This window comes from Dermochelys coriacea, chromosome 8 (genome assembly GCF_009764565.3).
Source record: "Dermochelys coriacea isolate rDerCor1 chromosome 8, rDerCor1.pri.v4, whole genome shotgun sequence".
NCBI classification, from domain to species: Eukaryota; Metazoa; Chordata; order Testudines; family Dermochelyidae; genus Dermochelys; species Dermochelys coriacea.
Genome location: NC_050075.1, coordinates 72,817,453 through 72,829,561, shown reverse-complemented (window position 1 = coordinate 72,829,561; position 12,109 = coordinate 72,817,453). Strand labels below are relative to the sequence as shown.

At 36.2% G+C, this 12,109-nt stretch overlaps 1 protein-coding gene across 6 annotated transcripts in view; it reads left to right on the top strand.

Annotated features, from left to right (window-relative positions):
* PTBP2 (polypyrimidine tract binding protein 2) overlaps nt 1–12,109 on the top strand; it is an 89,311-nt gene that overhangs the window by 29,825 nt on the left and 47,377 nt on the right. For all 6 annotated transcript variants that reach the window (XM_038412561.2, XM_038412559.2, XM_038412562.2 and 3 more), the window contains one exon: nt 11,763–11,935. In XM_038412561.2, the coding sequence (XP_038268489.1) occupies nt 11,763–11,935 (173 nt within the window). The remainder of the gene's footprint in view (nt 1–11,762; nt 11,936–12,109) is intronic.

Genomic DNA, 12,109 nt, shown 5'->3' with positions numbered 1-12,109 from the left:
ATGCTTTTCACTAGGCAACTAAGAAGGCAGATGTTGCATGCCCAATAAATACTTCCTTAGCTGTGTACTTTGCATATGGGGGGAAAAATTGCTCTTATTCTAAGGTTTAACTATAAAACACGTTTATTTTCTATAGAACAAGGAAAACGTGCATCTCCTCTGTGGTGTGCTATTTCTGTGACAAATTTAATCTTCTGAAACTTTATTCCTTTCAACTATAGGGCTGCTCAATAAAAATTGCAGGAATATTTTTATGTATGGAAAAGTATGCCTGTTTTCTAGTTCCTTGTCCTTGGAAACAGCCAAACTGTATTTCCTGAAATCTGCAAAATCTTACCTCTCTTCTCTATCCCCATGCCCCCGCACTCACCCCCCCCAAATAAATGAATCAGTGGGCAGACACAAAGAATGGAAAATTTCAGCCTGAGGGGATTAAAGTTCCTGAAAGTTGAGTGGACTGGAAACAAGGGATTAGACTGGAAACAGTTATCCAACTTTAATAGTAGCAGTGGCTGCTGCTGCGCCTATAATTCAGTGTAGAAAACTCCATCAGTGCAAAACATCTGAAAAAATGTATTGATATTAAACCCACTAAACTTTGGGGAATTAACAATCCAGTGTCTGTGGTAACATTTAACTCTGTCTCATTAGAGATATGCTTTGATAGATATTTAATTGCGTTCACAAAACACTTAGCAATGTGACATACAAGTGATCATGTATATCTTAAAATACGGTTTAACAATGCTAATTTGATATCCTTTATACGAAGAGATGCATTGTTATAAATTGATGGATGAATTTATATGTCCTGTTTTTATAAAGCCACAGCTAAACTGACAGTGGTTAACAATAAAATGTTATAAATACAAGTACTTGAGTAACTAAGTTCACAAATTAATAATTTTTAATAGTATCTGCTGGAAGTTTTAAAAAATTACTACCCATCCTAAATTTTGGTGATATATCGGCCAGATTATCATTATCTAGTAATGTAAATGTGGCATTTATGATTATCATACAGATGTGCTTATGCATACATTTAAGCTCACAAGCAAAAACTGTTTAAAAATAAGCTTTATGCTTGAAAGTGTGTTTTTAGTGGAATCTAACTAAAACATCAAGAATTGTAACTTGGTTTATGAAACTTTATATAATGGCAAAAGAGAAAAACCTAAACAGTAAATCTGGAAGTGAATAGTTAAGGAATTTACTGCTTTTTAATGCTACTTAATTCATCTTTATCCCACCTAATTTATATTGCATACCCAACCTTAATTTTGATCCATAACATTGTAAAAATATATTTAAAGTTCAAAATTCCTATATTAATAGTACTATATTGTATTCAGAGGATCCATTTCCAATTCACTATAACATTAACATACCCACTGCTACTCACTACCAAAATCCCTACCTGCTAGGTACTACACACAATAGAGACAAAAATGTAACTTGAAGCTTTTATGTCTGTGTGTGTGTGTGTGTGTGCGTGAAATCTGTGTGCTTGGCTTAACTGGTAGACATTTACCTCCTTGAGCCAGGAATTCCGACAGACCCAACATTCCACTTCTGTCTAATAAACAGTTGTATAAATCGCTGTCCGTATATGTCTTCTATTTGCCGGTCTACAAACCCACTGCAAGTTATTTCTTTAGATCAATTGGTAGAAATTTATTCTATGAATCTGAAGGTGTGGCATCAAACCCTGTTTGTGATACGTTCTGAAAAAAATAATCTCTAATTATTTGATTGCATACTATCATAATGCATTTTCTCAAGAGAGCAGAATTAAGGTTACATGGGTAACCTTAATTTTGGCATTTCCCAACTTTGAGTGCCTGATTTTGCAATCTTAATATTCTTAACATATTTTGTGTTTGTAGTATATCCAGGGGATCCCCTCTGATTAAGTGTTTATTTGAAAACAATAGAAGGATAGGTTCTGTGCATCACAACTAGGTGGATTATCTGTGCCTTGGATTTCTCTGTTCTTGTTATCTTGATGTCTGGTAAATTGCTCAATAAGATGCAATTTTTCTATCGTATATAGTTTATTAATGAACTAAAATGAATAATCACAATTATGTAATATTAAACAAATCAAATAAATCTAATTCTCAGGTTAATTAAACAATACCAAATAGGATAATAATTCCTTGTAACTCTTTAAATCTGGTAAAATGGCAGTCTTTGTTTAGCTGTCAGTCACAAAATAGGAGGGCATTTCCATTCTCAGTCCCAATTTATATGACTTTGTTTGTCAAAAACTCACACAGTGAAGATTAATTCACTTCCATGTTAAACATGAAACAGTTAAGGTAAAGAGAACAGTTCGTCAGGATTTAAGCACATAATCTTAATCCATAACATTTAAATGTGAGATTTGTTTTTTAAATTAGAAAAGGTACTTAATTTAGTTTTTGTTCCTGTAGCTGAGCTCATGTGGGTTTACAAATAATCTCACACACTTACTCTCACTTAACTATCAAGTGCCTAATAAGGAGAGAACACCAGACCTTCTAGGAGTGTTTTCCTGCTGGAAAAAATAAAATCAAAACACATGTGATACTTATAGAAGTTGATTTATGTTGTTATGGTTTCATGCATTTTCGGGAAGCTAATAATGATTAGCTGGTAACATTTTCAAAACAGCTTGTTAATGTTGATGGAATTGTTAGAAGCTGATTCCTCATGGCTATCAAGACTTGGATTTTACAAGTTATTGGACTCCTGCCCATTGGTTGGTTGCCAGGCAGGGAGTGGAGAAAACATAGGCTGCCTTGGCAAGCATGGACTGGCATCATATAGCCAGAAGCAATATGGTTTCCTTTTCCTCCAGGTCTTAAAGATGACAGCCTGGCTGGCTCTCAAGAAAACCCATCCTTAGAAGTTCTTTGGCAAGTCAGAATGTGGCACTGTCACTCTGAAATCACTGACGTCACCCAATGGGGATTGATTGGGTCAACTTTATGCAAATGAAGAACTTTCCCATTACAGTAAATGTTGGCTTGGAAAGTCCCACAATTAATTATTTTATTTTATTTTTGGAAAAAAATGGGCAGTCATTTTACAGATCAAAAAAGTATTTTGTGATGCATGCAGGTAGAGTCAATCAACTTAGGAAAAAGAAAAGGAGTACTTGTGGCACCTTAGAGACTAACAAATTTATTAGAGCATAAGCTTTCGTGAGCTACAGCTCACTTCATCGGATGCATTTTCCGATGAAGTGAGCTGTAGCTCACGAAAGCTTATGCTCTAATAAATTTGTTAGTCTCTAAGGTGCCACAAGTACTCCTTTTCTTTTTGCGAATACAGACTAACACGGCTGCTACTCTGAAACTTAGGAAAAGTGACTCTAGATTCTCTGTCAACAAGGTCACCATGTCTCATAAAGTAACTTAAAAATTTCACAAATAACAAGTGCAAAGATGAGCTTAAAAGTTAGAATTAAAATTATTCTTCAGACATACTGGACCTTCTTTATTTCACAGTTAGTGCTGGCAGTTTAACTTTAGACAGCATTTTTTATTCAAAAATCTGGGTGAAAGATAAAACTGTAAACTGTAAAAAGTAGTCTTTTTAAACAAAATTCCCAGTTTTTGGTACAATAGTTATATAGGCTCTGTTGTGATTACAAGTGGATGCCTTGAGATATTGCTAATGGTCTGTGACGATCACCAGTTTGAATCCAGCCTGGCTCTGTAGGGACTGAAAGTTACCGTATAATGGATGTTGTGTGACTCTGTGTTCCAACTCCTAAATCATAAACTCATCACCATGCTTTTTACTGACTGATTCAGATAAGCCAGGAACTGCATGGGTAGCTATTTACCTGTAAAGAAAGTAGTTCCAGATCAGGTTGAGGCATGTTAGCAAGGCAGTGTATATGGGAAGCTTACTCTGCCACTGTGCTATAGATAAGCAGAGGACTTCATTTACCAGAGCTGGAAACTTGTAGGAATGCTAAATCTCTATATATTTTTTAAGATGAAGTTTAGAGTTATATGCACAATATTGGTAAATATACACATTATTTAATGGATTGATTTACATGAAGTGTTCGTGTGACCATGACTAAGTGTCCATAATGTTTTCCCCAAAATGTGGCAACCTGAAACGTTAAGTGGCTCTAAAAAGTCTCTGTACATTACAGAGGTGACTATAGTGACTCCATAATGAAGTCTGCAATAAAATTTGAAATTGTAGGAAAGATTAAATCCATTTTCTTTTATGTTCGGTATTTCACTATTGAGCTTGGTGTCAATACCCCTTCTGAGACTTAAGACTGAATTTTCAGAAAAGTTAAAAGTAAATCTGTTCACTAGTTCAAGTTAGCAATCAAAAATTTCTTTTTGAAATTTAGACTTGCAGTCTCAGCTCCTTTTCTGTTTCCTCCAAGTCAGTGGTTCCCAACCTTTTTTCTGCCATGGCACACCTTGAGTTCCAGGGGCTCTTCCTCATCCTGGCTGGTGGCTGACAGTGGATAGGGGAGGGGCAGAGGATCTGATCTGTTGCTCATACAGAAGTGGAGGGGGGAAGAGAGGGAGTTTGAACTCCGATTGCTCTGCCCCTGGAGGAGGTGGGGCAGTGAGGCAGCTTCCCCAACCTTGTTCTCACTTGCAGTTTTTCAAAAAATTCCCCAGCACACCTGTTCGGACTTGATGGCACACCAGTTGGGAAACATTGCTCTAAGTATGATAAGTGTCTTGGACATGACACTTAAAACTTCAGGTCCATGTATCTCTTTTGGATATAAACTAATTATGACGGGATCCTCAGGGTGCAGCCAGGGACTGTTTTAACTGCCTTAACTCTTTTCAGCCTGGGCTGTCTCTCTCAATGCCTTGCTAGTGACAAGCAGCAAGTCCCTCTAGGTGCTATGATCACTCAGCACAACCACATGTAGAGCCCCCCCATCCCAGCTAGATTGCATGAATGCTCCCTGAGCCACTCATGAATCACATAGAAAAAGGCATCGGCCGAATCCCACCTGCTCCCACCACTATATCTCAGGAATATATCGTCTTGCATTGCTCAAGATGAGCGGTGCAAATTTATTAATTGGTTCACCACTTCATCAGCGGAAAGTGGATATACATCAGCCTTTGCAAACCTGAGCACATTTGCCACACACTTCAGGCAAACTCACTGGTAAAGATAAATAGTAAAATAAGTTTATTGACTACAAATGATAGATTTTAAGTGATAGGCAAAAAGTCTGAGTTAGTTACCAAAAGAAAAAAAAATATAAGCACACAGTCTAAACTCTCAACTCTATTAGACTGGGCAACATCTAGATTAAGCAGTTTTTCTCACCCCACTGGATATTGCAGTTCATAGTACACAGATTTCACCCTTGAAACCTGGGCCAGTCTCCTCTGTTGGAGTCTTAAGTCTTCTCAGTGTCCTTGTTGCTTGCAGCATAGGTGGGGGAAGGGGAGGCCAAGCATGTGGCCACTGTGTTCTGTTTTATACCCTTAGTCCATGTGCTTGTAGAACACAAGTACAGGCATGTCTCATGGGCATTGCTGAGTCTCCCAGGCAAGGTTGAGCAATTCCCCTGATGCAGCCTCTTGCAGGTGAATCATTGTATTGTAGCTCCCTTGCTGGACAGTGGCTGGTGATGTCTGTTCAACAGCACCCACCTTGCTATTGGTTACCTTCCTTGTCAATCTGGGTGCCTCCCAATCCCCCAGCATATTTTAGTGAAAATCATACAACATGATTCTTATAATTTCAAATGCATTGGCGATGCACATATTTAGATATGATCTGCTGAAAGACACTGTTCTGACCTTTCCCCTGATACCTCACATGGCATGCTTTATATGCAATATTACACTTACATACAGATGAGGAATATGTGGGTTACAAGATGCTCCTCCAAGGTATAGTAGATCATACTCATTTTATTTAACTATTAGATATTTGCATTGTTTCAGATTAAAAATTTGTAATAAATGTGATGGTCTTAATCATGGTCAGTTATTTTAATCATGCTTAATGCATTTTCACTAGTGACTTTTTTTTTTCTATATCTGTATCTTAATGTCAAACAGTAAAAATTCAGTTTTCATCTAAGGAATAGCTAACTCTTTTGAAGACTTCTGTGTGCAGTATTAATACAATAACTTATCTCCACAATTGCCTCATTCTGGGAACATATTTGTGCATGAGAGAGATCCTATTCCCAGTTTCAGGCTCTTTATCAGACCTATTAAAATTAATCATCCATATTAAGAAATATGCTAGAATATTTAATTTACAATCTTAACAGGATCATTTAATTATGCATCCAATATAATACAGATGTTTGTAACATAGTGCCTGACAAAATTAATTTTCATATTTCCATTCAGCTGAAAATATGAAACTTGATTTATTCAGACTGCTGAATACGGAGGGGGGGATCCCAATTTTGATTCTTTTGTCCTTTCTGTGTGAGGAGGTCATTTTGAAGAAATTGAGGTTATTTGAGTTCATCAGTTATATTTATCAGATTTTAGCCAATGAATTAATATCAACTGTTATATTTGTGCATATATACAAGAGAATTATAGTTAAGATTGAGATGGTAAATTGTAACTCCACAAGAGAAACAATAGGTGAAAATGTAACTTTTTTTTAATAGACAGGTATTCTTCCAGGGCATAAACCTTGCCCAAAACTACACAGAAGTTGCTATGGCCTAGGTAATGTAGGCTGAGCAAATATGGGTAAGGGAACTACTGGGCATTCACTGTAGGAGGAAGAAAGAGAAAATGTTTGATACAGTAGGTCATTTGTATCACAACATAGCAAGGAGATGTCTAATTTTGTAAATGTAATTTTCAGATTAAATCTTCAGTTACATCTCCTCCTTTTTTCACAGTAACGTTAAATTAAATTGCCATATGAAAGTTTTACTGATGGATTTCATTTTTGTCTAACATAGATTGTTTTGACCTCAGAACACTTACAAAATTGTGTTTGGTTTTTTTTAATGCTTCAACAAAAAAGGAAAAGTGACAATTCATGGTAGTGGTTTTTTTTGTTTTTGTTTGTTTGTTTTTCAAATTAGCTATTTCCAACATGAAGTTGGCCCATAGTTCATTGCTTGGTATTATTCTGGACTTTGGGATTCACTGTTTTCTTTCTAAAGCAGCTCTGACTTCTGAGTTGGCTCCAGGACGGTCTCTGCAGCCTGTATGATTGAGAGCCACATGCTCCAGATGATCTGTCATCTATTGGTTGCATTTAACATGGCTTTTATTGAGGATGTGTGTGATTCTCTGTTCTTTGGATCTGATCCCTGACCCTCTTGGTTGCTTAAAAGAAAGCTAAGTGGTTGTTTTGCCCTTCATAGGAATTATCAATTCCTTGCTGAAGGAGTGAAAGGTCCTGACTGTTCTTCACAGGTAACTTCAAGAACTCAGTTTATGCTAAATAAACAAAGTTTCTAATCTTTGAGAGGAGATTAAGCCGCAAAGAACCTTCTGCATCTAATAGACTTAAAATAGTAGCATATGTATAGCATGCCCATCAGTCTCTTAAATTGTTGCTGGTTATTCAGCATCTTGGAGTTCTGTGTATAGATTTGGAAAAGTGATGACGGTACTTTTGAGAAGGGGGGTGTATGTGGGTTTATTTTCTTCAGTGAAATTCCAAGCGATAATCATTTTGTTAGCTATTGTAGAGAGTACTTTTAACTAACAGACTACTAAATGGTATGTAACTAAATATTGAGTACATTTTACCTAGAGAGAGCTTTGGGATTTTCCCATCCTGTAGATGTCTTTTGAAAATGGGATTTGTTTGGAATTGGCAACAGGGATAATATTAAACAAATAATTCAGCTTAGTAACAATGATCATTTGGATAATGTTGGTTTTTCCACAGTGAGTTGCAGATATTTTTCCTTGTAAAATTAATTTTTATCTTTTCCAGAAAATTAGCAATGGAGGAGGAGGTTAATCTTGATTAGGCTTTTTAGATCTGGTGAAAGTTAGATTTCATGATGATACAGGCCTGTGGGGCAGTCAGCTATTTAAAGTGCCAAATACTGTAATTGTAATTTTTGGCAGAATTGAAACACTGACATTTCTCCTGGCTTGCCCATATTTATTTACTTAGCCTGTTGCATCAGGGAAGACCTTTTACGCTGACCTGCTGTTTCCTTAATCCATCTGTGATTGAGATGAGCCACAGTACATAATCGCTACAGCCACTCAATAGTTGATTACGTAGGTATACCGTTGTTAAAATGACTGAACATTTTCTAACAATAATTGAGTTTACCTTCAAGCGGTTTTGAACAACATCTGTTTTTTCATGTATTAAAATGGGATCATCATTCCCTTTTTCCCCACAATATATCATTAAGCTTTATCTCTTGTTGAGAAATATCATTTAAAATAAGTGAGAGACTACGCAGAGTAAGGTGGAGAGGTTTCCTTCGGTGCTTCTAATAACAGTTTTGAAAACTGAATGAATGTCATATTTTCAAACTCAATATTTTTAGTTTGAAAGTTCATTTTAATACATACTTTGTAAAAATGTACAAAGGGCAGTGTTACTCAATCCATGACTCATGTAAGACACATTGGTTTCTGCTGGCTGGCAAAGAGAGCGATGAAGCAAAACATGACTGCTTTCTGTTAGCAGGTGAAATTAGAATTTGAGAAACTGCATGTCTTATCTGTTGGAACTCCATCCTTTTCCATGAGATGTTGGGTAAACTGCTTTCTGTTGTTACATGCAACAGTCTCCTCATTTGATGAGCTGAGGTGGAGACAACCATCCATTTCTCACTCTGAGCCACAAGTTAAAGGGAATCTCTGTATGTTTTCATTTTAAACAATCAGCAACCTGGAATTTCTCACAGAGTATCTATGCAAAGATAAAGTGATCAGAACAAAAGTTCATTTTATACTTAGGACTCTAGATATAACTCTAATATCAAGCCACTTCAAAGTGTGGGGAGGGCAAACAATCATTTGAAATGCTAGAAGTTTGTACATTGGGTTTGAAATCTAATCTTAAATTTACCCTTCTATTTCTACAAGATCAATAGAAACTAATAATTAAAATATGCACAAATTAATGTTGATATAAAATTATAATATGTCCTTTAATACAGTGTTTCCAAAGTGGTTTTGTATGTACCCTTGTAGATTTGTGAAATACTAGATGGAGATGAGGGAGTATGGACTGACCTCTCAATTGTACTCCCGAGTCCCATATTTCATTTTCAGTCCCAGATTTCATATTCCTTAAAAACAAATAAAGTTGGTTTCTGGCTGTTCTGGTTGCTAAGAAAACCTTCAGAATGAGTCATTTTTGTAATAAATGCAAGGATGTCTGCCTGAGTTTGCAGAGAGCCTGAAATGATAACTTTGAGCTGTGAACTGTCCTCAGATGCCAGTAGTTTAAATGTCAGCATTGTTAATAATGTTACTGCTTATTAAAACATGCAAGAAAGGAGAAAACTATGTATGAAAATCTGAGTGACTGCTAAACAGCAAGCTTTTTCATCCTATCGCTAACTAATTTAAAGGTACATTGGGTTGTTTGGTATAAACAAGAAATTTCCACTTAGATGTAACAAATATAACAGTCACTGGTAATTAATACTATTGAAAACTTGAAAATCTTCTTCCAGTTTAAATAATAAATAATTTTATGCAAACATTTCTTAACATCCCATATTGAATATACTTTACTCTTTAAATAAAAATGTAAAGATGTATTTTAAGATGTAGCTTAATTTAATAAAAAATCTAAATTATGTGTATTTTTTAACACATGGTAGGACTGAAGGGAGCACAATAGTTTTCATTTTCCTGAAACATTCAGAAGTTTGACAAATGCTGTTTATTATTATAGATCAACAGTTTGCATATTTCTGCATAACTGATAACTTGGCACATAACACATATGAAGTCAAATAATACTCCCTGGAATTACTATCCGTGAAGTGACACTTAACGCTTTCCTTACAAGACTTTGAGCCCTTAGAAACAACAAGTGTAGCAGCAACTCCCTGCTGTTCACATTGAGAGAGCCTCTTTATGGGCTGGCATAGAGTCCACCCATGGTGCATAACCCCATCTGTCAATGTGTCAAAATAGCTTTTGTTAACACAGTCAGGAAACTGGACTCAATAGTATATAGTCATAATTAGTTATAATGAAATAATGTAATATATAATGAAATATAATGTAACTTAATTTTTTTTTACATTTTATTAGAAAATGTCTTTTATGCTAAATTTTCATAGAATAATCTTGAATTTTTTTAAACTTGCTTAATTTCATGAGTTTTGCCAGCTTAATTTTTATTCATGGGGGGGGGCACCCTACAAATATTTTTTTTCTTAGCTCTGGTATTACTGCTTATCCTATTAGTGAATAATTCTCTGTATAGATACCAGAATAGCTCATGGCCCCAGTTGAAGGGTGGAAGGATCCCAGAGTTCAAGCGCCAGCAGTGAAACAGCCCCACAGCCCAAACCCTGTGAGCCTGAGTTGGCTGATACAGACCAGCCATGAGATTTTCTTTGCTGCGTAGACATACCATAAGAGGTCAGGGGCAAAGCATCTGCTACTGTTTGGATTCTCCCTTCCCCCTTCATCAGTGAGGGTGCCACTACTGGAATACTGCATCCAGTTCTGCTGTTTACATTTTAAAAGGGATGTTGAAAAATTTGAAGAGGGTGCAGAGAAGAGAGAGAAACAATTTGAGGCCGGAAAAGTGCCATACTGTGAAAGACTTAAGCTCAATTTGGTTAATTTATCATAAAGAAAATGAGGTGATTTGAGGTGTAGTTGGGTAAGTTTTTGTGCAGGAGGTCAGACTACATGATCATAATGGTCCCTTCTGACCTTAAAGTCAATGATTAATGTGTAAGTATTTTTACAGGGAGACTATAAAGCACTACAGGGCTCTTTAATGTAGCAGAGAAAGTCATAACAAGAACCAATGGCTGGAAGTTAAAGCCAGACAAATACAAATTAGAAATAAGGTACACATTTTTAACAGTGGAAGTTCATTGGGACAAACTACCAAATGAAGTGGAGGGTTCTCTGGCTTTTGATGTTTTTTAAATCAAGACTGGATGCCTTATGTATTAATCAAATACAAGTTATTGGGCTCAGTACAGGGGTAAGTGAGAGAAATTCTATGGCCATTTTATCCATGGGGCAGACTAGAAAGCCTAATGGTTCCTTCTGACCTTAATACATGAATATGATGCTATAGTTAAGACTGAGAGGCTACCGTCACCACTCTGAAGACTTGAAGATGGTGGACTTCTCTATTTTCTTCCCTTTGTGGAATTCTCCAGCAACAACTCTTACTACTCAGGCTGGGCTCTGAGAGGATTTTTTTTTTTTTTAACATAAGTGCCTGCCTATCGATTTATTCTAGGTCCCCCCTCACCCCCACACACATCAAAGTGAAGTTAACTGGACTTGTTTATCAACTACATAGGTTTTTCTCTAGTCCTCTGGCAATCTCATTTGTTCTCCACAAACTTTGTCATATGATCTCTAGCAGTTTCAAATTTTTATCCGCTTGTTAGTTTCTTTAGAAATTGTAGGTAAATGTTAAATGGCTTTGCTGACATGACCGGGGTGGGGGGGGTGCATAGCTCACATGGTGACTTGAATATTTAGCCTCAAGTACAAAACGATCTTATTAGAAAAGTTTGCTTGTGTAGATATTTTTCTAAAATACTACTGACTTATAAATATGAAATGGAGTTTAAAAATGTCTTTCAGCCAATGGTAATGACAACAAGAAATTCAAAGCAGAGGATAAAATGGATGGGGCTCCTTCTCGTGTTCTTCATATCAGGAAATTGCCTGGTGAAGTGACAGAAACAGAAGTTATTGCTTTAGGCTTACCTTTTGGTAAGGTAACCAATATCCTGATGCTAAAAGGAAAAAATCAGGTATTCTTCTTGTTTCAGGGTTCCATTTATAGTACAATGACTAGGTATTTTCTCATTCCAAATATACTGGTAAAATCTTACTGAGATTAATCCAGATGTAAATGGTAAATAATTAAAATGAAAAACCTTGCATTCTTTCAGTTTGCACTCCTCTTCCAGGTGCTCCGTATTATT